Source organism: Armigeres subalbatus, chromosome 3, assembly GCF_024139115.2.
Source record: "Armigeres subalbatus isolate Guangzhou_Male chromosome 3, GZ_Asu_2, whole genome shotgun sequence".
Lineage (NCBI taxonomy): Eukaryota > Metazoa > Arthropoda > Insecta > Diptera > Culicidae > Armigeres > Armigeres subalbatus.
In genome coordinates this window covers 141,707,522-141,730,577 of record NC_085141.1, presented here as the reverse complement: position 1 = coordinate 141,730,577, position 23,056 = coordinate 141,707,522, and the positions used below count along the sequence as shown (strand labels likewise).

The 23,056-nt window shown below is 37.6% G+C and overlaps 2 protein-coding genes across 3 annotated transcripts in view; both read right to left on the bottom strand.

The window, feature by feature from the left end:
* LOC134227973 (protein tincar) overlaps positions 1 to 23,056 on the bottom strand; it is a 541,225-nt gene that overhangs the window by 296,423 nt on the left and 221,746 nt on the right. The gene's annotated exons all lie outside the window — the stretch shown is intronic.
* On the bottom strand, positions 405 to 9,172 carry LOC134222021 (uncharacterized). Its single transcript, XM_062701174.1, is given in 6 exon segments — positions 405 to 506; positions 5,703 to 6,122; positions 6,681 to 6,992; positions 7,535 to 7,650; positions 8,022 to 8,237; positions 8,797 to 9,172. Coding segments are annotated over 6 exon segments (1,539 nt in total). The 5' UTR covers positions 9,170 to 9,172.

Sequence of the window (23,056 nt, the reverse complement as noted above, 5' to 3'; positions counted from 1 at the left end):
GTTTTTATTGTGGCTCCCATTTCATTTGTTTGCCAAAGAACCGTCAACCCGGCAAACAACAGCTCACAAAGTTCACCCAGAATTAATTCATTTTCTCTTGTCTCAATCCTGGAAACAGTCACAGCAAAGCCATGTGCCACTGATGTGTCAGTCTCTAGGTAATATGGCTCTGTTTTCCGTGTTCCCATTCCACTCCGCAACCTCGTCCTTATCATGGATGGGTGGGCGGTAATTGAGGAGGGTGGAATTTTAAATTTCTCAAACTGGGAAACCCGAAGACGGGAAAATGTGTCACCAAGTCTTGTCGGGCTGTCGACGGCATCGCCGTTCGTCGCCACTGGATGATCAATTGGAACCAGTGTTGCCAGATTTCTTGGCTTTGTGGGCCGAAATCGACGCGACACCTAGTAGAACCCTTCGCTTGGAACCTTCTCGTTTCTTCTCATTTGCATTTGCATTGGTTCGTTTTTGGTGAAAGTGAACACGTCGGTCGGTGGCGACGACGGCTTTGACGATGACGGAAAGGGGATAATTCGAAAGTTATGTAAAACAGCTTTCTTTCTACCAATAAACATTAATTTGATTATTTTATATGAGACTTGGGAAATTTACATCCAGACTTGGGTTTGGTAATGGAGTTTGCAGTTCAACCCAAGGAATTTACGTCGTTAAGAAAAAGTTGATGTTGGCTTAGAGAATAATCCCGTTGAAAGCATTTTTAGCAGCTAAATGAAAGTCGCCAAAATGTTAAACCCTTGGCATTGATTATATTTTCGAAGCTAAATCACAAGCAGCTGATGGTTTTTTAACAAACATGCCAGGGATTCGTCTTTAACATTCAACAGTTTAATGATAGTCCACCGTAAAGTACTCGTGTTACTGTCCCATAAATTCAAAAACTCAATCGTATGCTTCAATTCTAGATGGCTTATGCTTTTTTGGGAAAATTGGACTGACTCGAGGTCCTCCCACTACAACGAACGATTGAAAAGCATCAAGTGGCTCTTTGCGGAAAGCCAATCCGATAGAGCTGCCCCACATCGAGTACTACCTTGTGGCCATGCAGCCAACGTAGTCATAGAGTAATATCGCATACCCTGTGTTGTGTTTTATTCCTGGTGTACAGCAATTCGTGGACGACATGAATTCAACGCACTCTTGAGTACATACCAAAAGCATTGCAGGAAAAATCGAAATCATATTCTGCGGTTGGCTGGGTTGTGGCTACGAATTTTTTTTTTCAATTTGCATACTTCACATTCAACCAGTTGTTTGGGTTTTTGCAATGCCAGCGGAGCCATGGCATTCCTCCGTATGGCCAGTTACGGCAGCTGTTGCGGCGGGGTGAATTGCATTTGAGGAAGCAAAGAATCGCAATTTAATTCCTTTTGAAGTGATTCCGTCCGGATCGCATTACTTTTGGGACCTCAAGTAGTTTGGTAAACATAGCATTGAAACATATTATACACATGTTCTCTACTTAGATGCTTTCATGATATTTTCTTCAGCACTTTACAACTCTAGAAGAAGAGTTTTTACTAAGGGAGAGAATGGCAATACACTTTAGCAAAACAAATGTTGCTTTCGATAGTTGTGTTTTGAATTGATCTTTTTGCTCCATCTGACAGTTAACAAACATGACCTCCATCAATCGCATTTTTGATGCCTACAATTAAAAAACAGAAGTAATGTTCTATTGCTGGACGGATCATGGAGGCACAACGACAGTTAATTGACCTTTGTTTGGAAACAACGCACATGTAGTGATATATAGAACAATAATATCTATATATCAACTTAATTTTCGGATTGGCTTTCAGTCACGGGTAATAGCGTTGACAGTTTTATTCATCGCCGACGTTTCGAGAAGTGATAAATGAGGAGTGAGAATTGAGACCTCTCTTTCCTCATTTCTCACTTCTCATTGTGAAAAGTGAGTAGTGCGAAGTGGTTAGTGAGACATCTCACTACTCACTTTTTACAGTAAGAAGTGAGAAATGAGGAGTGAGAAGTGAGACGTCTCACTTCTCACTTCTTATTTTTTACGTGAGATGTCTCACTTCTCTTTCTTTATTCCTCACTTCTCACTCTGAAAAGTGAGTAGTTCGAAGTGGGTAGTGAGACGTCTCACTACTCATTTCGCGCTTCTCACTTTTTACAGTGAGAAGAGCAAAATGAAGAGTGAGAAGTGAGGTATCTCTCTCATTCTTAATTTATCAATTTTCAAATAAACTATTCGGTCAAATGTCCTATTCGGACAAATGACCCTTTCGGCCAAATGACACTTTCGGCCTAATGACCCTTTCGGTCAAATGACCCATGCGGCCAAACAACCCTTTCAGCCATACATCCCTTTCGGTCAAATGACCCTTTCGATATTGTCTAATTGAATCTAATTAAAAAACAAAATCTTTGCATTCATTTTCTAGTTTTGAGTTAGTTAAATACCATAAAACCACGCTGATAAGACAATATGAAGTATGCATCAGCATAATTATATGGCTCTTAAGTGAAATAAGGGTTATTTTACGGAATTTGAATACAAACACAAAAAATCTCTCAATTTCTATATTTTTAAATACCTACTGGTATAAAACTGAACTGATATAAAATTGATCAGATTCGAGGGCACACACTCCACGATGAATGGGGTATTACCTTATCGCAATTGGTATATAAACGGAAATGCGGCAATTTATCGCAGACTGCTTCTTCTGTTACTATAACTCTATTGGTCGCAAAGTAGTAATTTGACTTCGAAAAAATTAAATCAGATTTGCGTACATAATGTAAAACCAATTCAGTAAAAAATCCGCGGAAAAAAAATAAAATTTCGTTTCGTTTCGTAAAATTTCTAATTGAATGGACCTTGATTTCGTATCGTTTCGAAGTCTCGAAAGTAATTCTATGTTTCGTTTCGTTTCGTCAGGAAAAAGTGTGTTATCGCATACCCTTACTAACAGTCGCTAGTTGGGTGTAGATGCAAAAGTATTAGATCGCTAATGAATCTTGTAATCAACATGTTTTGTTCAAAACGGTACTTAATGTGTCTGATGTTTTTGTTTTTCATTACATTAGTCCTGTATGGGATAACAGCGACACTAGCGTTCTAAAATGCTTCTAAACTAAATGAACATAGGAATCCTCGAACTAATAAATAAACTAAAGACTCTAATGCAAAACCTTTGCCATTCGATGGATTCAGTCTTTCAACGAATCTGAAGCAAGATAGACGCTTTTATCAAACAATACTTTGAGAGGCAGAATAACATGGTTAACGCAATTTGGTATGGGTGAAAACTTTGGTCACAAAGTTGGCGCAGCTTCCGACATTAGTCGAAATCACGGAAAGAACTGATAAAGGAAATTATTATTCAGACAGTTCATAAAAAAACAGAGATACTGACAAATAGGCTCCGAAAGAAAAGGCAGAGATCTTTATGTTCAGTCTACGACAGAAAAGGCGGGGATCATAGTTAAAATAGTCAAAAAGCCTAACAAATGCATTACAATAATTGTTTATTTCTTACTCACGTTATTCTAACAGACCATTGTGGTCTAATTGAATCTCAAATTTATTTCAATAACTAATTATGTATGTTTGTACTGTAAATTCTAATAAAACAGAGATTAACATGATGTAACTCGGACATGGGACATAATGTAGGCCTATTACTAGAAAATTTAGAAATATGAAAGCCCTGAGTGATAATGGTATTTTCTACATACTTATCAAAAAACTTCCTTAGATCCTTTTATCCTTCTTGTTTATTTATTGAACAAATGTTTCCAATTGGCATGCTTCCCAGATAAAAATTATTTTAATAAGAATGGTGGTTCATATTAATGACAACACAATTTTCGCTGATGAGCAATATGGTTTTCGCCATAGGCTCTCAATCACACAGCTGTTATAAAGAGTTATGAATTAATTTCGACTAAACAAATCTGAAGGATATTCGACTGGAATTGTTCTTCTTGATAAAGAGAAAGCATTTTACAGTGTTTGGGATGGATATTTGATTGTAAAATTGATGAATTTTAATTTTACTTTGTACATTTTCGAACTGATCCAAAATTATTTATCAGATCGCTCACTGAAGATAAACTTCCTGAACTTGAAATCTGATGGATTACATGTAAGATTGATTTACCATAGGGTGTCATAGTGCGAAGCCTTCATATCATTTGTAGGGTCAAAGTTCTAACAGTCGTGGGTGTTCCTATAGTTGCGGTAGTGCTATTTTTACAAAATTTACGTCTCAAACGCAGCAACCCTTCTAGTCTACCAATTTGTTGACATGTCAAAAGACGAAATAACAGAAAACAGTTATGGATTTCCCGTAAAATCGGTAAAGTATCATTTAAATACCTTAGAATTTTCTCAGCCTTGCACCAATAGTTGCGGTAGTGTTCCCATAGTTGCGAGTCCCACATGAAAACAAGGAGATTCGCAACTGTAGGAACCCAAATTGAAAATTACCGCAACTATTGGAACACTGCACCAATAATTGGAGGTACCATTTTAGGAAACAATGATGGGTGTTGCTGCAATTAGCTAAGTTTTTGGATGAAATTTAATGAATAACCTTTTATATGCACACTCGAGGTAAGTGGAATGAAGTATGGACTTGGTGTGAACCAACAAATAGTGATAGAACGTGCTTAGTTCCTCCACTATTGGGTCTTTTACCCTAGTCATATTCATTTTGATTTTGAAAACGTCAAATTGAATTTCGTTCTGAAACAAGTGAATATCGATTTTAGTTTTTATTGTTGTTTAGTTGTGACAGCGTTATCAAGTATCGTTTGCTTGGATTCTATATGGGTCCGAGCTCGAAATAACCGGTTTAGAAGGATTTACTTCATTGTATCATAAAGCACAAAAATGCGTACGAATACAGCTGACGGCTTTGCTCGCCACAAGTCCTTTGTACCCAAATATGGCAAACGAACATTTAAATATGCCATAGCTTTTTAACCTAGCCATTTATGTCAGAAAGATGAACTTAACTTCTATTTAAGTTCATCTTTCTGACATAAAACGTAAGGTAATTGAAAATGCACTAATCGAACAGAACGTAAAATTCACTTACTCGACTGTGTTAACGAAAAACAAAAAGGAATAAACACCTCTACTTCACTACAGATGGTGGTTGATATGCGTAGTCGCATTAGAAATCGAGTTACAGCAGGTGGGTTGACTTTTGGGAATGGTGTAGAGTATGGGAATATTGATTAAGCCGCTTTCTATTAATACAGAAAAGTAAGGTATACAATAATCAGCAAAAAATACAATTCTAGCGAGAAAGTCCAAAAATTATTCCGTTTTCAGATGGAGCCAACGATTGTTGGCGATTGAGCGAAAATTTCAACAAGGAGTTTACAAAAAATACTTCGAACAACGCGAAAAACCTTGTACGATTAAACGATCATATCAGTCTTTAAAAAAGCCTTTTCTAGACTGTACAAAGAATGAGAATTGATAGTATATTTATGTATTTAATTGTATTTTTTTTAGTTATTTTGTTGTAGATATTTTATTTGTTTGAAAACTAAACATTTATTTCTAGAATTATTTACAACAAAAAGAAAATCAGGAATGCACTTGGTTTGCTTGCTTCAGATCCGTCAGTACCATGGAAAATTACGTTGCGATGTCCATGTCCTCCCAATTTATGGAAGAACAAACCTTCACAAACCCGGTTGAGTTTTAAAAATAAAATATCCTCCAATGCATATTGGCTTAATCCAATTCTGTGGGATGTTAGAACCAAAGGCAATGCACTGAATGCTCTCTCCACCGAAACTTGATTTGACGGCGTGGCTAAGACAACCATGGCCACTTCGAAAAGCTCTGGGTGAGTTTCTTTACGTTTCATCCAGTGCTTGAAGACATCGTACGTATGATCCTGACGTGGTTCTGCTTCTACCGCCTTCAGCTGCTGCACAAACGATGAATCAGCACATCCGCTTCCGCTTTTAGACAAAGAACCGCCAAGAAGTTCGGTTAAGAAGTCATCAAACTGAAAACTACAGTTCGCATCATTATCTGTAGCTGTTGCAGGACCAGCCGACGGTTTCAGCTTGCGAATTCTATTCCACGTATCCTTGATGCAGTTCTAAATGAATATAAACAATTCAAAATTACTCAATCGACTTTCAAATAGTTGTGTATTTGAGACAAAATATAAACATCATGATGAATAACCATTCGTCTCCATTCACCCTTGGTATATATGTACAGTGGCTAGGCAAAAAGGTTGAAATAGGCAAAATTTTCTGAAAACATAAAGCCAGTATAGAATTATAGAATCAGCACCTTGCATAGAATAGTCCGATTTTGATAAAACCGGGACTATCTGACGCGTACACGTGAGTGATTCAAACTTTGCCTTTTTTGCTTTCCGATGCTTAAACGATTGCATTTGCCATTTTAATAATCCTCCTATTTTTTTAGCAAATTTGGATGTAATTTGTTTTGAAGTTTGTATGGAAATTACTTTGAAAATGGACCCTTATGTGAAAGACCGTTTCGTGAGGTGGCCCATGAACTATTTGAATGTAATCAACACGTTGACTATATAGAATACTTTCTAAGCTGAAAGTCCCAAATAAAATCACTGAGCATATGAAATAAATAATAAAAAATTGTATTTTAAAAATCAGCAAAAAAATACCTGAATATATAGCTTTTCTTCGTCGTTGAAAAGTTTGGAATTGAGGTAATTCAGACGGGGGTCAATATAGAGCGCCATTTGGAATGCCTGCGATGTTTTTAACATAGCCAAGCGTTCTGTCAGTGCCTTGGTTAGTCGCTGGGCAAAAGGATTGGCGAACATGTTTCGTACTTCGTTCATCGTCATCAGCCACGATATATAGAAATCACACAACGAAACATGACTTTCTTGCATTTTCTTCGTGCAGATATACAGAGGCTCGAAAGCCTGAACGTAATGTTCGATGAACTCCCAATTTTTGGGTGTTAGTTCTGTAAATCAAAATTTAATAAAAAGTTAAACGAATTGAGAAACAATTAAAACCCTAACTTACCGAGCTCAGGGAACTGATGTCCTAGTTGTGCGAAGAAATCCCTTTGACTGCGGAAGCTGTTAAGCATTTTGTATATTCCACCCCATCGAGTAGGTTCCCAAACCGGTGGAAAGCTCGCTTTTTGTTGATCAAAATGAATTCTATATAAAATTCCCTTGCATTTTTTCGCAGTAGCTGTAATTTCTTTGATGGACTCATCGGTTTTGACTACAACATCAAGGATGGCAAGTTGAAGAGTGTGAACCGAGCACCGCACTAAATTTAGTTGGTCCTGAAATTCGAGTGAAAGCTGATCAGTTAATCTCTGGGATTTATCGCTTCCGGTCGCAGTTTCGATTTCCATCTTGATTTCGGACTCGTCAACGGTTATGGCCACAGTTTCATATTCATCATTGTCATCATCAGACAGGAATTGCTGAGTGGCGACAAACATGTCAAATTCTTGCTTCAACTTCTTCACCGCTGCCAACATGTTTGCTCCGTTATCAACGGTTACGGAGAATATCTGGTCAACGGTTACTTCATATTTCTGCAGAAGCTCCAAAATTTTCGTTTTTAGGAAAGCTGCCGTCTAACGTTCTTTTACCTCTATCATACCTGAAAGCACGCAAGTATATATGAATATACGGATATGCATTACAATAAAGAATATTATATAACACTATATATTATTCTAACCTAGCGTTCGAATTACAATATTGCCATCCATGACATCTTCTTCTTCTTCTTACTGGCATTACATCCCCACACTGGGACAGAGCCGCCTCGCAGCTTAGTGTTCATTGAGCACTTCCACAGTTATTAACTGCGAGGTTTCTAAGCCAAGTTACCATTTTTGCATTCGTATATCATGAGGCTAACACGATGATACTTTTATGCCCAGGGAAGTCGAGACAATTTCCAACCCAGCCACCCTCAGCATGGTCTTGCTTTGTAGCCGCGCGTCTTACCGCACGGCTAAGGAGGGCCATCCATGACATATTGCACATTTATTCCCAGAACGTGTCTGCTGTATCTGGAAGCGGAATCGACTTTCAGTGAAATCAGCCTGTTTTTCAGTTCTCCTGCTAGATCTGCACGAACCCGGTTAGCTGTGACATGTATCAAAGACTTGAGTTTACTTCTGTTCAGTGTTATACCCAGAGCTGCGGTGATAGGATCGATGAGCTGTTTCATGCCTTCCCGACCAGTAGATAGTAACAAATTTATATCAGGCCTTGTTATTCTGTTACAACAGCTTTTTATAACAGCGGTTGTTATAAAACATGGAACATTAGTAGTTAAAATAACAAAAATTGTAACAAAATCTCTTCTAGTTTTAACAAAAATATTACTGAATATGTTATTTATTGAACAAAATTATAACTCGTTGTGTTACATAAAAAGTGATGAAAATAGCTTATACTATAACAAACTATGTTCTTGAAAAGATTATGATTATCCATAATGTAGGCAATTAACTTTGTCCAGCTGTTTCTACTTTGAATATAGGTTCAAGATATACTGTAGGTGATACCTTCGTTTTTTCCAATTAGCATCTACCAAAAATGTAGGCAATTTTTTTCGGTAGAAATAAACATAACACATTATGTTAACATAACATGATTTATGACGATCATGAATTTTTCTTTCCTCCATCTTTAGCAGAGAATTTTTAACAAAATTATTTCAAGTTTTGTTATTTGTAACACATATTGAAATAATTGTGATAAAATTTTGTTATGACTAACTGATCGGGTTCCCACTCGACGTATGCCAGTGAGAGGTTGTTGTGTGTGGTCAATTTGACCAATGACTCCAATAATAATTGCTTATCGATGGCAACTGGCCCCTTGGGAATTACTCTTGCTTTGCTGACGTGACTAATCGGATGTTTAGTCAGTCCGTGCTTCTTGGCCGCATTGACGTGTTGTGAGCGAAAATGTCGGATGAAATTACCGACGTCACATGTCGCCTGAGTGTAGCCGCATCCACTAGTTTCATCTATGCGACAGATACCCTGGTTTCCATTCCGCTCGATGAAAACAAGTGCAATTTCTTGAAGGGTCCGCTTGTTCTCATTTCGGCGTTTTTGCCCTTGTTGGAAAGTCGATGATGACGAGCCTGGTTGTTCCATGGTTCAGAAATTAGAAATACACTGGACACTTCGAAGTCACCACTGATCCTCATATACTGCTGATGAAAATCGTCTTGCTTTGATTGAATATCAAATCTTACCATGACGACGAATTGCATGAACCGCATTTCAACACACATTCATTTTTCATGGCAAACATAGTTCATCTGTTGTTGACAGATATAAAATAGACTCATTTGTCGTAGTCATGCAAAAGTTGGTAGGCACGGTGTTCAAAACAACAGCAATCAGACTACTCTGATACAGAAACATGTTCTATGCTCATGAATATTTTATGAAAATCCAAGACACTGATTCTCACTGTGACAATTCGAACGAGCCTAACTCAAAATCAAAAAATGCAAATATTACAAATATGCGATCATGAGCAGTATAGTACCAATGCACTTAATAGAATTTCCAATATTAAGATACTGCAATAAATTTTCAATAAAATAATTCCCAATTTTAGACAAAAATCGCTGCAGTCATTGGCGTAACTACCTCCGATGCCTAGGGGGGGCTATAGCCCCTTTACATTTCTTCTCGAAGTTGACCCTCTTTTTGAAAACTCTCGAACATTTTAACATCTCATCAAGTTATCAGCGGTAATGTGACAAATGCAGTCCAACCACCTAAGGCAATTGCGGATCCATCACACTCATTCACAACTCACAGTCTATGTTTAATTGCGCTCGACTAGCGTCAGGCAGTGGATATATTTGCATACTTCATAAATATTCTATCTATCTCAAATGAAAAAGCTAATTGTCAGCCGGATTCCTCATCGTCTAGAGATCCCAACGCAGATCAATTGCAAAACGTCGAGAGACTCCGAATTAAATCTTCAAAGGATTACGAAGCAAATCGCCGAAGAATTCTGATTTGTCAAGCAATTCCTAAACCAATCTTAAAAAGAATCTGGAGATATTCCGGAGCAAATCAACGAGAGATTCTAAAGCAAATCCTCCATGGATTTTAAAGGGTACTTTTCACAGATTCCCAAGGGTATTGCTTAACAATACTGGAAAGAATCCAGTGGGAATTCTTCTGGATTACGTTTGGAATACTTCAATGAATCCGAAAAGAATTCTTTAAAGATTGAGGTGAGAATTCTTCTCGGATTCTGATGAGAATCCATCTCGGATGCTGATGGGAATCTTTCTCAGAATTCAGAAACAAGCTAATTTTTCTTCCACTCACTTCAAGTATGATAGAGTGAATATGAGAGATAACTCTTTAGTCTTCAAACTTTTTCGGTAATTCATTATGCTATATGTTGAAAACTGATATCACTGCTAACTAACTTTTCAAATCCTAGGGGGGGCTAATTTTTTTCTAGGGAGGGCTAAGCCCCCCCTAGCCCCCCCTTATTTACGCCAATGGCTGCAGTCTTCTATTGCAAAGATTAGCTCTTTGTACCTTTAGTTTCAACTAGGTTAAGCTTAGTTTAAGTTAAAAAGATTTTAATTCCTACATGGTTCATTTCAACTAGAGGAAAATCTTAACTGCAAAAAGCAATCGAAATGTGTGTCTAAAAAATAATTTCTGTCTGTCGGACTCTTATAGAATCGGAAACTACTGAACCAGTCGGCATGGAAATTTCTATGCAGAGGTTTTTGGGGCCAGGGAAGGTTCTCAAGATGGTTCGAGACCCCTCCCCCTTTGGATAAGGGGCTCCCATACAAGTGAGGCGTAAATTTCTGCATAACTTGAGAACTAATCAGAGAATAAATCAATTTAGGCGAAACGAAGTTCGTCGGGTCTGCTAGTAATAACTAAAAATGTATCATAACAAATAAGGATGATCAAGCAAGGAACAGGCTTGTAAAATGTCATCTGCATGTCATTTGACTAATTTGTTCATAACTTTCTTTAGAAGCTAAATTTCTTCCATAATTTTGAATGTACTCATAACGCTTGAGTAGGGCTATATTTTTGTCCAAGGGTACATTGCTCTAAGTATAACATCTGAGGCTGGAGAGTGAAAACTCTCCAAAATGTCACGTGTCATTTGACATAATGTCATTTGAATGACATTTTGCCTCCCACGCCCCAGATTACATATTTACAGCAAACATGAATTGTTAGCTACCTTCTGAAAAAAGTTCTGGGAAAATTATACAAACGAATGCAAATGACATTTTACAACACTGGCAAGGAACACCTAGTATAAGAAATGAATGCAATGTAATGCCATTTAATGATATTAATGTCCACAAGTGGTCTTTATGACAAACTAGTCGAACCTACCGGATCTTGCTCGAAATGTTCTATTTTCGACTTGGCTGTCATTCAGTTGATTGCAGCATTGCCCTATAGATCGATTTCAGTTCGAGCTTGATGGTTTTCTTCAGAATCTATTTAAACATAGTCTTTTTACATTTGTTCAACTTTCCCAGCAAAATATTCTATCTTTTCATATATATGAACACAGCTGATCTCAAGACGAATCGATTGGTGAGGAATCGAAATCGGCAAATCGGTTCATCCATTCGTGAGTTATATTGCCTCAAAAGAAATGTAAACTCATGTATATAGAGTTAAACCACTACAAAAAATATATACCAAAATATGTTCTGCATTCATTTCACTTCATTTATTTAGTCTACATCTAAACAGATATCACTGAATCAACAATTTGACGCCACAATACACGGTTCGAGGCCGCATCTCTCCATCCTCGAATACGCCCCACGCTCGCCAAGTCGTTTTGCACCTGGTCTGCCCATCTCGCTCGCTGCGCTCCACGCCGTCTTGTACCTGCAGGATCGGAAGCAAACACCATCTTTGCAGGGTTGCTGTCCAGCATTCTTGCAACATGTCCTGCTCATCGTACCCTTCCGGCTTTAGCTACCTTCTGGATACTGGGTTCGCCGTAGAGCTGGGCGAGCTCGTGGTTTATTCTTCGCCGCCACACACCGTCTTCTTGCACACCGCCAAAGATGGCCCTAAGCAACCGTCTCTTGAATACTCCGAGTGCTTGCAAGTCCTCCTCGAGCATTGTCCATGTTTCATGTCCGTAGAGGACAACCGGTCTTATTAGCGTCTTGTACATGACACATTTGGTGCGGTGGCGAATCATTTATGACCGCAGTTACTTCTGGAGCCCATAGTATGATGATGCGCCTTCGTATTTCACGTATTTCATAAATTTTATGAATTCTATCTCATTGAGCTGTCTTATGTATACAGGGTGTCGACTCAAATTTGAGAATGAAATTCCCTGACTTTCCCTGACTTTCCAGACCATTTCTCGAAAAATTCCAGGTATGAAAAATGTGTTTTTTTTTTAATTCATAGAAGCATATGAAAATCTCTGCATGTTTGATTCCTGTCCATATGAGTTACTGGAAGCCTAATCACTTCTGAAGCAGAACATTAAGGATATGTAGAATTTAGAATTTAGGTCCTGGATCATCCAAGCAGCCCCAAGCAGAACTCCTGAAAGGTTTTCATAATTCAAATCTTTCCAAAATTTGCTCCAACGTTATAAACTTTCTGGTGCAATCATCCACCATTGGGAATTCACACGGACTCTCTGGAGTCGCAATAGACCTCTAAGACTACTGACACGACTCATTTGACACGACTTTTGAACAATTGTGAGAGCTTCTAGAAATCCTTCTAGTGCCGTTAAACAAAATTTTACGGGTTAGGTATTTTTGTGGACATCAAGAAACCTCCACTGGATTTGAATAATACATAAGGGTAAGAAATTCTTATTCAGTCTCTGGGGAATTAATGGACTTCTAAAAATAGTCACGGACACTGCAATCTTCCAGATAATCAATAATTCAATCCCTACAGCTCACATAAATTTATGCAGCACTTACAGCCCAAAACATTCTAACCATGCAATACTTACTATACTCAGGTCGTTTAATATTTGTCGATTGTGGCCTTTGCCAATGGTCCCATGGAAAAATATAAAAAAAAAAGGTCATGTTCGTAAAGAAGTGGCATAACTAGTCTCATATGCTAAGGGGAGCTACACCTACTCAATTTATTAAATATTCAATAATCAAATTTTGATCGATTTTTAGTTGTTTGCCAAAAATATCAGACAAGTACAACAAGCAATGAAACTTTATAAGGAACATCTACTGGAGTTTTTTGAAGAACTCGTGGAAACATGTTTGAAGATTCCTTGGCATATTTTTTGTATGAATTCTTCCACGAAGACATTACAATTCAAATTTGAGTAAACACCATACACCATACACAGTTTTGGGAACGGAGCTTTGCAAAAAATTTACTAAACATTCATCAAGGAGTTCCAGGATTAAACTATTGAGCGAGCTCTTGGAAATCCTTTGGGATTTTTTTATATTTCAGTGGGAATTCTGAAGTAATTTAGAAAAATTACTGAAGGGAATAATAATTATTATTGTTTTCACAAAATATACTAAAGCATTTTTACTAAAGTAATGAACAAAATTCTCAAAGATCAACCAGAATATTTCCTAATATAATTGTTTTATAAACATCAAAAGCGACGAATGTTTAACTGAAACATTACCATTACAAATTTTAAAAAATATATAAATTTGTTCTCAGGCTTCTAATTTTTTGTAGATTTGACAGATTTGATGAAGGGTTGGCAGGAAAAAAATATTTATTGCGTAGATATCATTAAAAGGGGATCAAGTCTTCCCAAATTTGAATTCAATAACAAAAATCGTTCATGTATACACACAGCAATCCAAAAATTCCGCGTATTTTGACGGAAAAATATTTTTAAAATCTAAGGGCACCTTTCTAATTTTATCAAAGCAAGTTCTTGGAGAGGCATCAATTCCCCCGAAAATTTAAAAAGTAAATTTTTGACAGCACTCCAAAAAATCGATTGTGTATCAATAACAGTAATTCAGTAATATTAAATACTATATTTCTTAGAGAGTCTGTGTGGAAATCACGTATGTTTATTTATTTTTGGTTGTGATACATCGGAAATCAGAAAAGGGAATCAAGTCTCCCTAGTCTCCCCTATGTAGTATCGAGCAAACGTTTCATTGAGATTATCGCCACCTACGTACATGAGGTAGATGATACGATGCTTCAATCCACTGTCATTCTCTATAGTAATATACCACCAATATAGTAATTTGACCACCTAAGGACGTGAGGATCGACCAATGACTTTATAAGCCTTTATATACATCAAATGAAAGTTCACGAAGTGTTTTTAAAACATTACCCTTGAATCTTGTTTGGAGATGATGCCGATGCTGTGGAGTGTTATCGAAGGTCCACAAAGATAGTATTCGGCGTTTTCTTTCAACAAGCCTTTAAATATCTAGCTGTTGAACTAGGTTGAACATTATTGATGATTATTTGTGGATCGGTTCTGAACCATGGCACATTTAAGCCAATTGATTCAGTTTAGACTGCTTAGTCTAGACAATTTTCGAAAAATTGGGCGCTGCGTTTTCATCAAAAGGTAATATGATATGATAGAGTTGGTTACTAATCAGCAAGTTATATTTATCAAGATAGATCGCATTTCTTCCAATATCCCAATATCAGACTCTCGCGATTGATGATTAAGTATTTGAACGAACTTTCAAAACTTCTTTTGTTTAAAGGGAATATGACTCTAACGCTACTGATAAATCAAAACGACTCTGACACAAAACCACTCAAACTAAATAATCTAAAATATTAAAGCGGGCTTAAAAAAAATTGTATCAGTCTTCAACAGTGACCATTTGAACATGGCTTTGAAACCTGTGTTATTGCTTAGAGATTAATAGAAACAATCTCGATTACCATGGAATACAAGGCCCGGAGTAAACTTTTAGTCTAGAGACTGCCAACGGTCACATTTTTTTATAGCTTGATAGTGAAAATGGTTGTCGACTGTCGACTGTCGACTCGAAAAAAAAATCACTATAAATTTTCAATATTATGTTTTGTGATTTTTTCCCTGACCTCAATCGAAATTCCCTGACTTTCCCTGACATTCCAGGCCCAAATTGAAATTCCCTGACTTTCCCTGACTTTCCAGGTTTTTCCAGGTAGTCGACACCCTGGTATATTATCAGCTGTAGACTGTGGATACTGGTCGTAAGATTTTCATAAGACCAAACTTATGAGAATTTTTCATAAGAATTGAACTATGGAAATCTTGAGATCATATTTCGATTAAAACTTTCTTTTTACTGGATATCCAACAAGACGATTCCCTGAAACGTCGGTGGGCGTGTGATGTGCTCACACGCCTTCTAATCACGACGCCCAAGAATCGAAGCTTGGTTACCCTTTTTTCAACGAATTTGAAATTTTTTTAAGAATGGAAAACTTTATTGGCCGGTATGCCAATCAAATATCAAAAATTGGCAATGTTCCTACGGTAGATTTTAACTGGATTAAGTGATTGTGTAATATTTAGATTTTTTTCGAAAATCTTTTAGATTTGCATACTAGAGTGTAGGAATAAGACAAATTTCATCGTTCCATTTCTCCCATGCTTACTTCGGTCGATTGTCACCAATATGCGATCATAAGGACTATTATTGCACACCATTTCTTAAATTTGCATAGAAACGAGAAGAATAAAATAAATTTGAAAATAAAATTTACTTCGGCGAAGCAGCTGTACAAAACGCAGCTATAAATCAAATCCAATGTGTCCAATAGCGAGGATTATATTTCCGTGATTGCGCTGAACCGGCAGTAACGCCGGATGAGTTTAAACCGTTTCAACATAATTCGAAACGAATATGTGAAGTCATTATTCTGCGAGTGCCTCTTCTACTATGTTGTTCAGTTCACGCTCCTGTCGGTCGATCGGTCCACCGTGTTCAGCAGACGATAAATAAACGAATCTTCTCGGAGCGATGCCGCTGGTTGACAGCACCAATTCCATCCTTCGCATCCTGGCGAGGGATACCTACAACGTAAACCCCGTTCGGCTTTAGCGAAATGCTTTCTATCAATATTTCATGTATCCCAATAGATGGAATGGCTATAACTTGACAACTGCTCAGAGTGGGAGGATGAAGCAACGTTTATCTGCCTGTATCGGTACGTACCCTTGTGGCCCTACGCAATCGCCGGAATGTATAGAATCCACATGCCGGCCTTACCAACCGTTGCTGACTATCAAAAAGTGCACCCTCTCCCATGAGGGAAATTCAAAACAACAAAAGCTGTTTGCATGGAAATTCATCAAAATGGTCTACTGTGGCACAACACCGCACGGTGTGTCTGACGAGGGGAAACACTTGCTACAATTACCGTTTGGAATGACGCCACGCAAACATTATGCACTCACAAGCGAACTAGGCCGAACATGGAATATTGTTGGAAGTAGGTACATTCAGAAAATTAAAAAAAAATTTATCACAGTCACACCGTGATCGCTTTTGTTGGTTGTTTGGCTGAGGTTGCTGCTGACTGGTTGGCTGCGTATATGAAACACATGCCACGGAATCATCTTCGATAGGGTGGATGGATAGGTACAATCGTCACCGGGAGGACCAAAGAGGTGGTTTCATTCAAACACTTCAACTTCGACAACACAATTCAGAAGGATGGTGATGGTGGTGGGTGCTGTTTCGATAAATGGTGACAGTGGATCGCACATTTCGATGGATTCCACATATATAACGAGAGGATTAATTCCACATGATGACTGAGCTTATGGCAGTCGCATTGTGGTGTATACACGGAGGGTTTCTATCTGAATATTTTGTATCGGAACGCAATGACTGGCCTGAGAATTTCGATCGATGCTTTATACAGAAACTACAAATACGAAACTATGAGTTTCCAAGCCTTCTATCGAAGCTTCATTTTCAAATTGATCCTAGTTGTACTTGAAAGTAAAAAACAACGACTTTCCCTCCGTGTCAATTCGCTAGCTCGAATAAGTCACAAGGGCTTTCCATCCTGGATGGATAATGCACACAAACACGCACACGCATAACATTGCCATCATTCGTAACAATTCAAATTAGGAGCTTCTGCGTAGCAATTCAGGCGAGAATGAACCTTGCCCCACCCCCCAGTCACTATCCGGCGGCATCCGTTGGCAGGGTTGGTATCATTGCATTGCGATGGTACACTGTTGGGCATGATACCAATCCCGTAGACAGTGCAAGCAAATGTGCTATTATCGCACATTGGATGACGAAACGGAACCTCAAAGGGGTGACTCTCGTTGAAGCCTATGCGGAGGAAGCGCGGGAGGAACAGAACATTTTCCGGTTGAAGGGTATTTGACAATCGGTTGAAAGGGGGCTTTTGTGTTGGATGAAACTGGATGCGTTTAAAGTGTTGCTTTCGGATCCATTCTGGGGTGACGAGGCGACTCGACGTGCCGAGGTGGAATCGAGCATGAGAGGGATCGTGTCCTGATAACATATTGAAAAGTGACGGAATTCCTGCTGCAGCTGACACTTCGAAGCGGAGAGGCGGATTTTCAAAGGCAATGTCTAGCATTCCGGCAGGTTTTGCATTGCAATTCCGGTTGATGCGATGTCGATAGACGAATGAGCAATTGACTCGAACAATTATGCGTGGTTATCTTTGGTTTGGGTTTGGTTGGGGTGAAATGTTGAAAGCATCTAATATTACTGTCACGTATGAATAGTATTGGACAAGCCAATCTTTTGAATCAATTTGTCTGAAAATTTTTTATTTCAGCTTCTAATCGAATTTTAACTTGTCTAAAGCGTTCCGTGAAGCAAGAATGGTTGGACTGGTTACGAATCGGTGAATGCATCGAAGGCAAAGTATACATACTTGTGGACGGAACCGACCGCGACAGTCGATGAATTCGTCTACCTTGGATCCTTGCTAACGGTTGATAATAATGTTAGTCGTGAAATACGAAGATGCATCATCTGTGGAAGTTGAGCCTACTACGGGCTCCAGAAGAAAATGCGGTCAAAAAAGATTCATCAACGCACCAAATGTGTCATGTACCAAACGCTGATAAGACCGGTAGTCCTCTACGGAAAAAGCTAGAGGAGGACTTGCAAGCACTTGGAGTATTCGAAATATGGATGCTTAGGACCATATTTAGCGGTCATCGTATACTTGAAGAACTGCAGTTTTGATACGCTGTCCTCTATGAAATCCGGCCTGGAAATCTGACAACAGCCCGTTCTTTTCAATGTAAGCTGTGATTTTATGCTTGATAAGCTTCTCTAAAGCCTTGGACGAAGTAAACTGATTGTACGTAAATTGGTGAGACAGTTCAAATGTGGTCGCTTTTCTAATTGCAGAATCTTTGCATGCTTCCAGCAATCCGAAGATGTAGACGTCTGGATGATAAAGTTGAACAAATGCGTTATTTATTGGACAACTTGCAGAAAAATCTCTCAATTTGATTTAATATCATAGATGGCGTTGACGATTTTCAAAAAAAAAAATCTAAATCCCTGAGGAAGGTGTAATATAACACCGAAACCTCGGTAAGTGGAAAATATGTAATTGTTTTTTCGCGTAGAGTGATTCTTGTAATTCAACAACAAATCAAACCAAATTTTTTTCAGGAATCTGATGTGACCAAAAAGGACATTTAAGAACAGTTCGACCGTTCAATTTTGTGTGAAGAATGTTTTCTTTCTTGCACGCATTCGTTGTTGTTCATCCTCGCTCGCAGGAAAACTTGTGCATGCTGCAAAAGCATTACTTTCCGAAAAATACGACATCGAGATTCTCAAACCATTGAGACCTAGACTGAAAATTACGGGAATTTCGACTACGATGGAACCGAATGTATTGCTTGAAAAACTACGTAAGCAGAATAATATCCCTGCCACGGCTGAAATAAAACTAATTCTATTGGTAAACGGCGAGAAGCAAACCAAAAAGACAAACTGAGCTATCATTGAGACAGACTCAAAGACATTCACCATGCTGCTGGGCCTTAATCGTATATTTCTCGGATGGGAGCGCTGTTCTGTTTCCGATTTCGTCAACGTTTTAAGATGCTTCCACTGCTCTGAATACGGCCACACAGCTTCGAATTTCAGTAAATCTCCCTGTTGCCCAAAATGTGCCGACGGTCATGAAGTAACAGAGTGCCTCTCATATTACGAAAAGTGCATCAACTGCTATTTAGTTAATAAAGCGAAAAATCAACCGCTGATGATCCCCTCGATGTTTGCCACTCGGCTTGGAGTTCAGATTGTGCAATTTACCGGAAACGCATATCAAACTTCAAGAAAAAATCGATTACACCTCATAGCAATCATCAGAATCTGAATTTGTGGATTGTGCGGAAATCTCCTTTCAAGTAGTGATCCCTAGTGTATCAGGTAAAATTAAGAGTGGTATGTGTCTACCTGAAGCATTGCTGAATACTACATCCTTTTGTAATGAGCCCGAATTATCAACCCAAGAAACTGTTGTCTACATCTTTAGCGAGCTGCCTTGTGTAAAAAAATCAGGGTAAAAACAGAATCGGGTGTAATAAGTTTTAGTCGTAAAAAGAATGGCATTGTGTATCCATACAGCATTGATAACTTTAAGTTGACAAGGGTGTTAGAAGTTAAGGATCAAGGAGTAATACTCGATAAGAAACTGACATTTCATAGTCATTATGTGAGTATGATAGCAAAAGCAAGTAAGACTCTCGGATTCATTATGCGCATTGCTAAGGAATTTCGTGATCCATACTGTTTAAAAGCCTTGTATTACGTACTAGTGCGATCCGTACTAGAATCCAATTCTATAATATGGTGCCCACATACTGATAACTGGATTACAAGAATTGAATCTATCCAATCTAAGTTTATACGATACGCTTTGCGATTTCTTCCATGGTCAAACAGATTTGAATTTCTTCCTTATGCTAATCGCTATCAACTTTTGAACATGGAACCACTGTTTAAAAGACGAATGGATTCGAAAGCAATATTTGTAGCTAAATTGCTGATATCGAAAATTGATGCACCGAATAATCTATCAATGATTAGTCTAAACGCCATAGAAAGACCACTTAGAACTAGGATTTTGTGACGGAGAAGTGACACGAATCTTCTTAGCAATGTCACTTCCAAGTTCCAACGTTACCTTTTCACATACCCCCTGGACAAGAAACAGTTGGAACGGCTGTCCCCGTTTCTTCCTTTTGTCCATTCAAAATTTTGCGTTGATAATGTTATTCAGTACTGAATAATCTGATTACCGGGGAGTTATGAATTATCTCCAAATTTCAAGCCTGCACGATGGGCCTGGCCGTTTTAATATTTGACGAATTTCGCGCCAACTCGACCAGCGGTTGGCAGCACCATCTCAGAATCGAATGAAACTTGGTGGGCATAAAGATATGGTATTTCTAAGCCACTCTGCATACTTAGTTTTTCAAAAATTGTCAAGAGTAACATTTGGTGAGGGCCTAATTTTTTTTCATGGATTTTTTATAAATCGATGTAACTCTAAAATGACAAGACCTACAAAAAAGTGTTGTATGGCGGACAATCGTGAAATTTCCAGAAGTTTTTTGGAAAAATATCCAAAAAATAAAATACCGATTTCTACACTGAAAAAAATTAGTTTTAAAAATTAAAATCGATATTACAAAAAAACCTCATCTCAGAAATCTATGAAATTTTTTCTGCAGATAAGTATTTTAATTATCTAACTTTTCTGGGAATAATGTTCCTGTGACATATTTAAGGAAAAAAAGTTTTTCTAACAAAAACTTTTTTCATGTCAATATTGAGTGAAAATTTATCAGCGTGTTTTATGCCTACAGCGCCAATTATAGGTTCAGCAGCCTATCATCAACCAACGACACATCTCGGACGTATACAAATTTGTTTAGAAAGCAATTTAGCATAATCTAACATTAATGTGGACCCACATTTAGAAGGGGCGTATATTTTCCTAGATTGCTTATATCAATGTTACACACAAATGACCAGATTTACAAAATTGTGATGTTTGATGGACTATTGTAAATTTGTCTGAACTATGAAGTCTGAAACATAAAAGAGCGTTTCGTTCACCGAGAAAATAAATTAATGAATGTAAAGATTAAAATTGGTTTAGCAAAAAAAAATTGGAGGTCGATTTTTTTTATCAGATAAACATTTTGATTCCAAACGATGAAGCTCGGTAGGTAATTTCATTAATGGGATTTCCGGTAAACGCACATTTAAATAATAAATATTCCGCATTTTTTTTAATTTTTCTTCGATTTTATTTGTTACTACATTTAATTCTTATTTCTACTTGAATACTCATTAATTTGTAAACTTAGTCGAACAATTCAAAGACTTTTGGGTCTTCATCTGAGTTGGAATATTTTTAACCAGGATTTTATTATGAGCAATTGGTATAAAAGAATGAAGCTTTTGTGTGCCAATTATAGTTTTTGCTTTTTTGAAAAGTTCATCAAACTCTTGTTGAGTACCGTCGTCGGGGGTGACAATGGGTCACTGTTTCAACTACTTAGAATGCTTGTAGAATGGATGTATCTGAAGACAAGAAGACAAAAATATAAGAGACCTTTTTGAACGATTTTGCTCTACGCCCTCAATGCGGTGAGCGATGACCCATTCTCACTCCCAGACCCATTGCCACCCCCGATGGCGGTATTTCTCATACGTGATATAACAGAAATGCATTGCGCTTTTTGCACTTTATAAGAGTTTTGCGAGATTTTTTTTCTCACAGTCATCTTTTTCTCACACTCAATACACTCAAAAAAGTTGGATTTTCCGTGTATAATATTTGTGTGTGAGTGCTCAATCTGAAAACAAATAGACGTCAAATCATGGCGGGAATCGATTTAGTGTACACGCTTACATGTGACTAACGAGTAATGGGTTATAATTGGGTAAATTTCAGTAACAAAAATCGATCAACCCGAAATGAGAGTGCGTGTGAGAAAAAGAAGCGGGCAAATCACAATCTACACATAACTCTTCAAATTGGTGAAATCGGCAATAATTTAGTGATACTTTTGTTTGATTGAAAACGAGCCCATTCGCCCATTCGTACAACTCCCGAGGAGTCTTGATAGTATTTCCATAATCTTTGGCAAGAGTTGCTCGTTTTGCCATTCGTTTGAGAGTGCCAAAAATAGCTTCGCAAGGGCCTTTTCCGTGCGATGTTGTAAAAAAGTGCCATTCTGCTTCTAAGCCATGTTTTGAATTTAAATTACACAGACTTGCAAAGTTCCTTTTATTTTTATAATATGCTGCAGCTCACCCAGACACAAAGGTAATTTTTGTAAAATCTATCTAACTTTACAAGTGTATTGCTGTTTGCAAATAATGTCATAAGTGATAAGTTTATAATTTTTTTTATCAAAATACGATACAAAATCATCTACAGGCTTTACAACGGTTTCTAAATTACACCGTTCAGTGGTTAGCCTTTGCTGAAAAACAACATATTCTTTTCCACTATTACAAATTAATATCACGGGCAACATTGCCCGTTTTCAAAGTAATTATTTTTTGTAATTGTTTTTAAGTTACTTCGATACAAAAAGTCAAATAAAACATAAACCCTTTTCAAATGTTGGTCCACAATTATGTTAGATTATGCTAAATTGCTTCCCAAACAAATTTGTATACGTCCGAGATGTGTCGTTGGTTGATGATAGGCTGCTGAACCTATAATTGGCGCTGTAGGCATAAAACACGCTGATAAATTTTCACTCAATATGGACATGAAAAAAGTTTTTGTTAGAAAAACTTTTTTTTCCTTAAATATGTCACAGGAACATTATTCCCAGAAAAGTTAGATAATTAAAATGCCTATCTGCAGAATAAATTACATCGATTTCAGAGATGAGGTTTTTTTGTAATATCGATTTTAATTTTTAAAACTATTTTTTTTCAGTGTAGGAATCGATATTTTATTTTTTTGATATTTTTCCAAAAAAACTTCTGGGAATTTCACGACACTACGCCA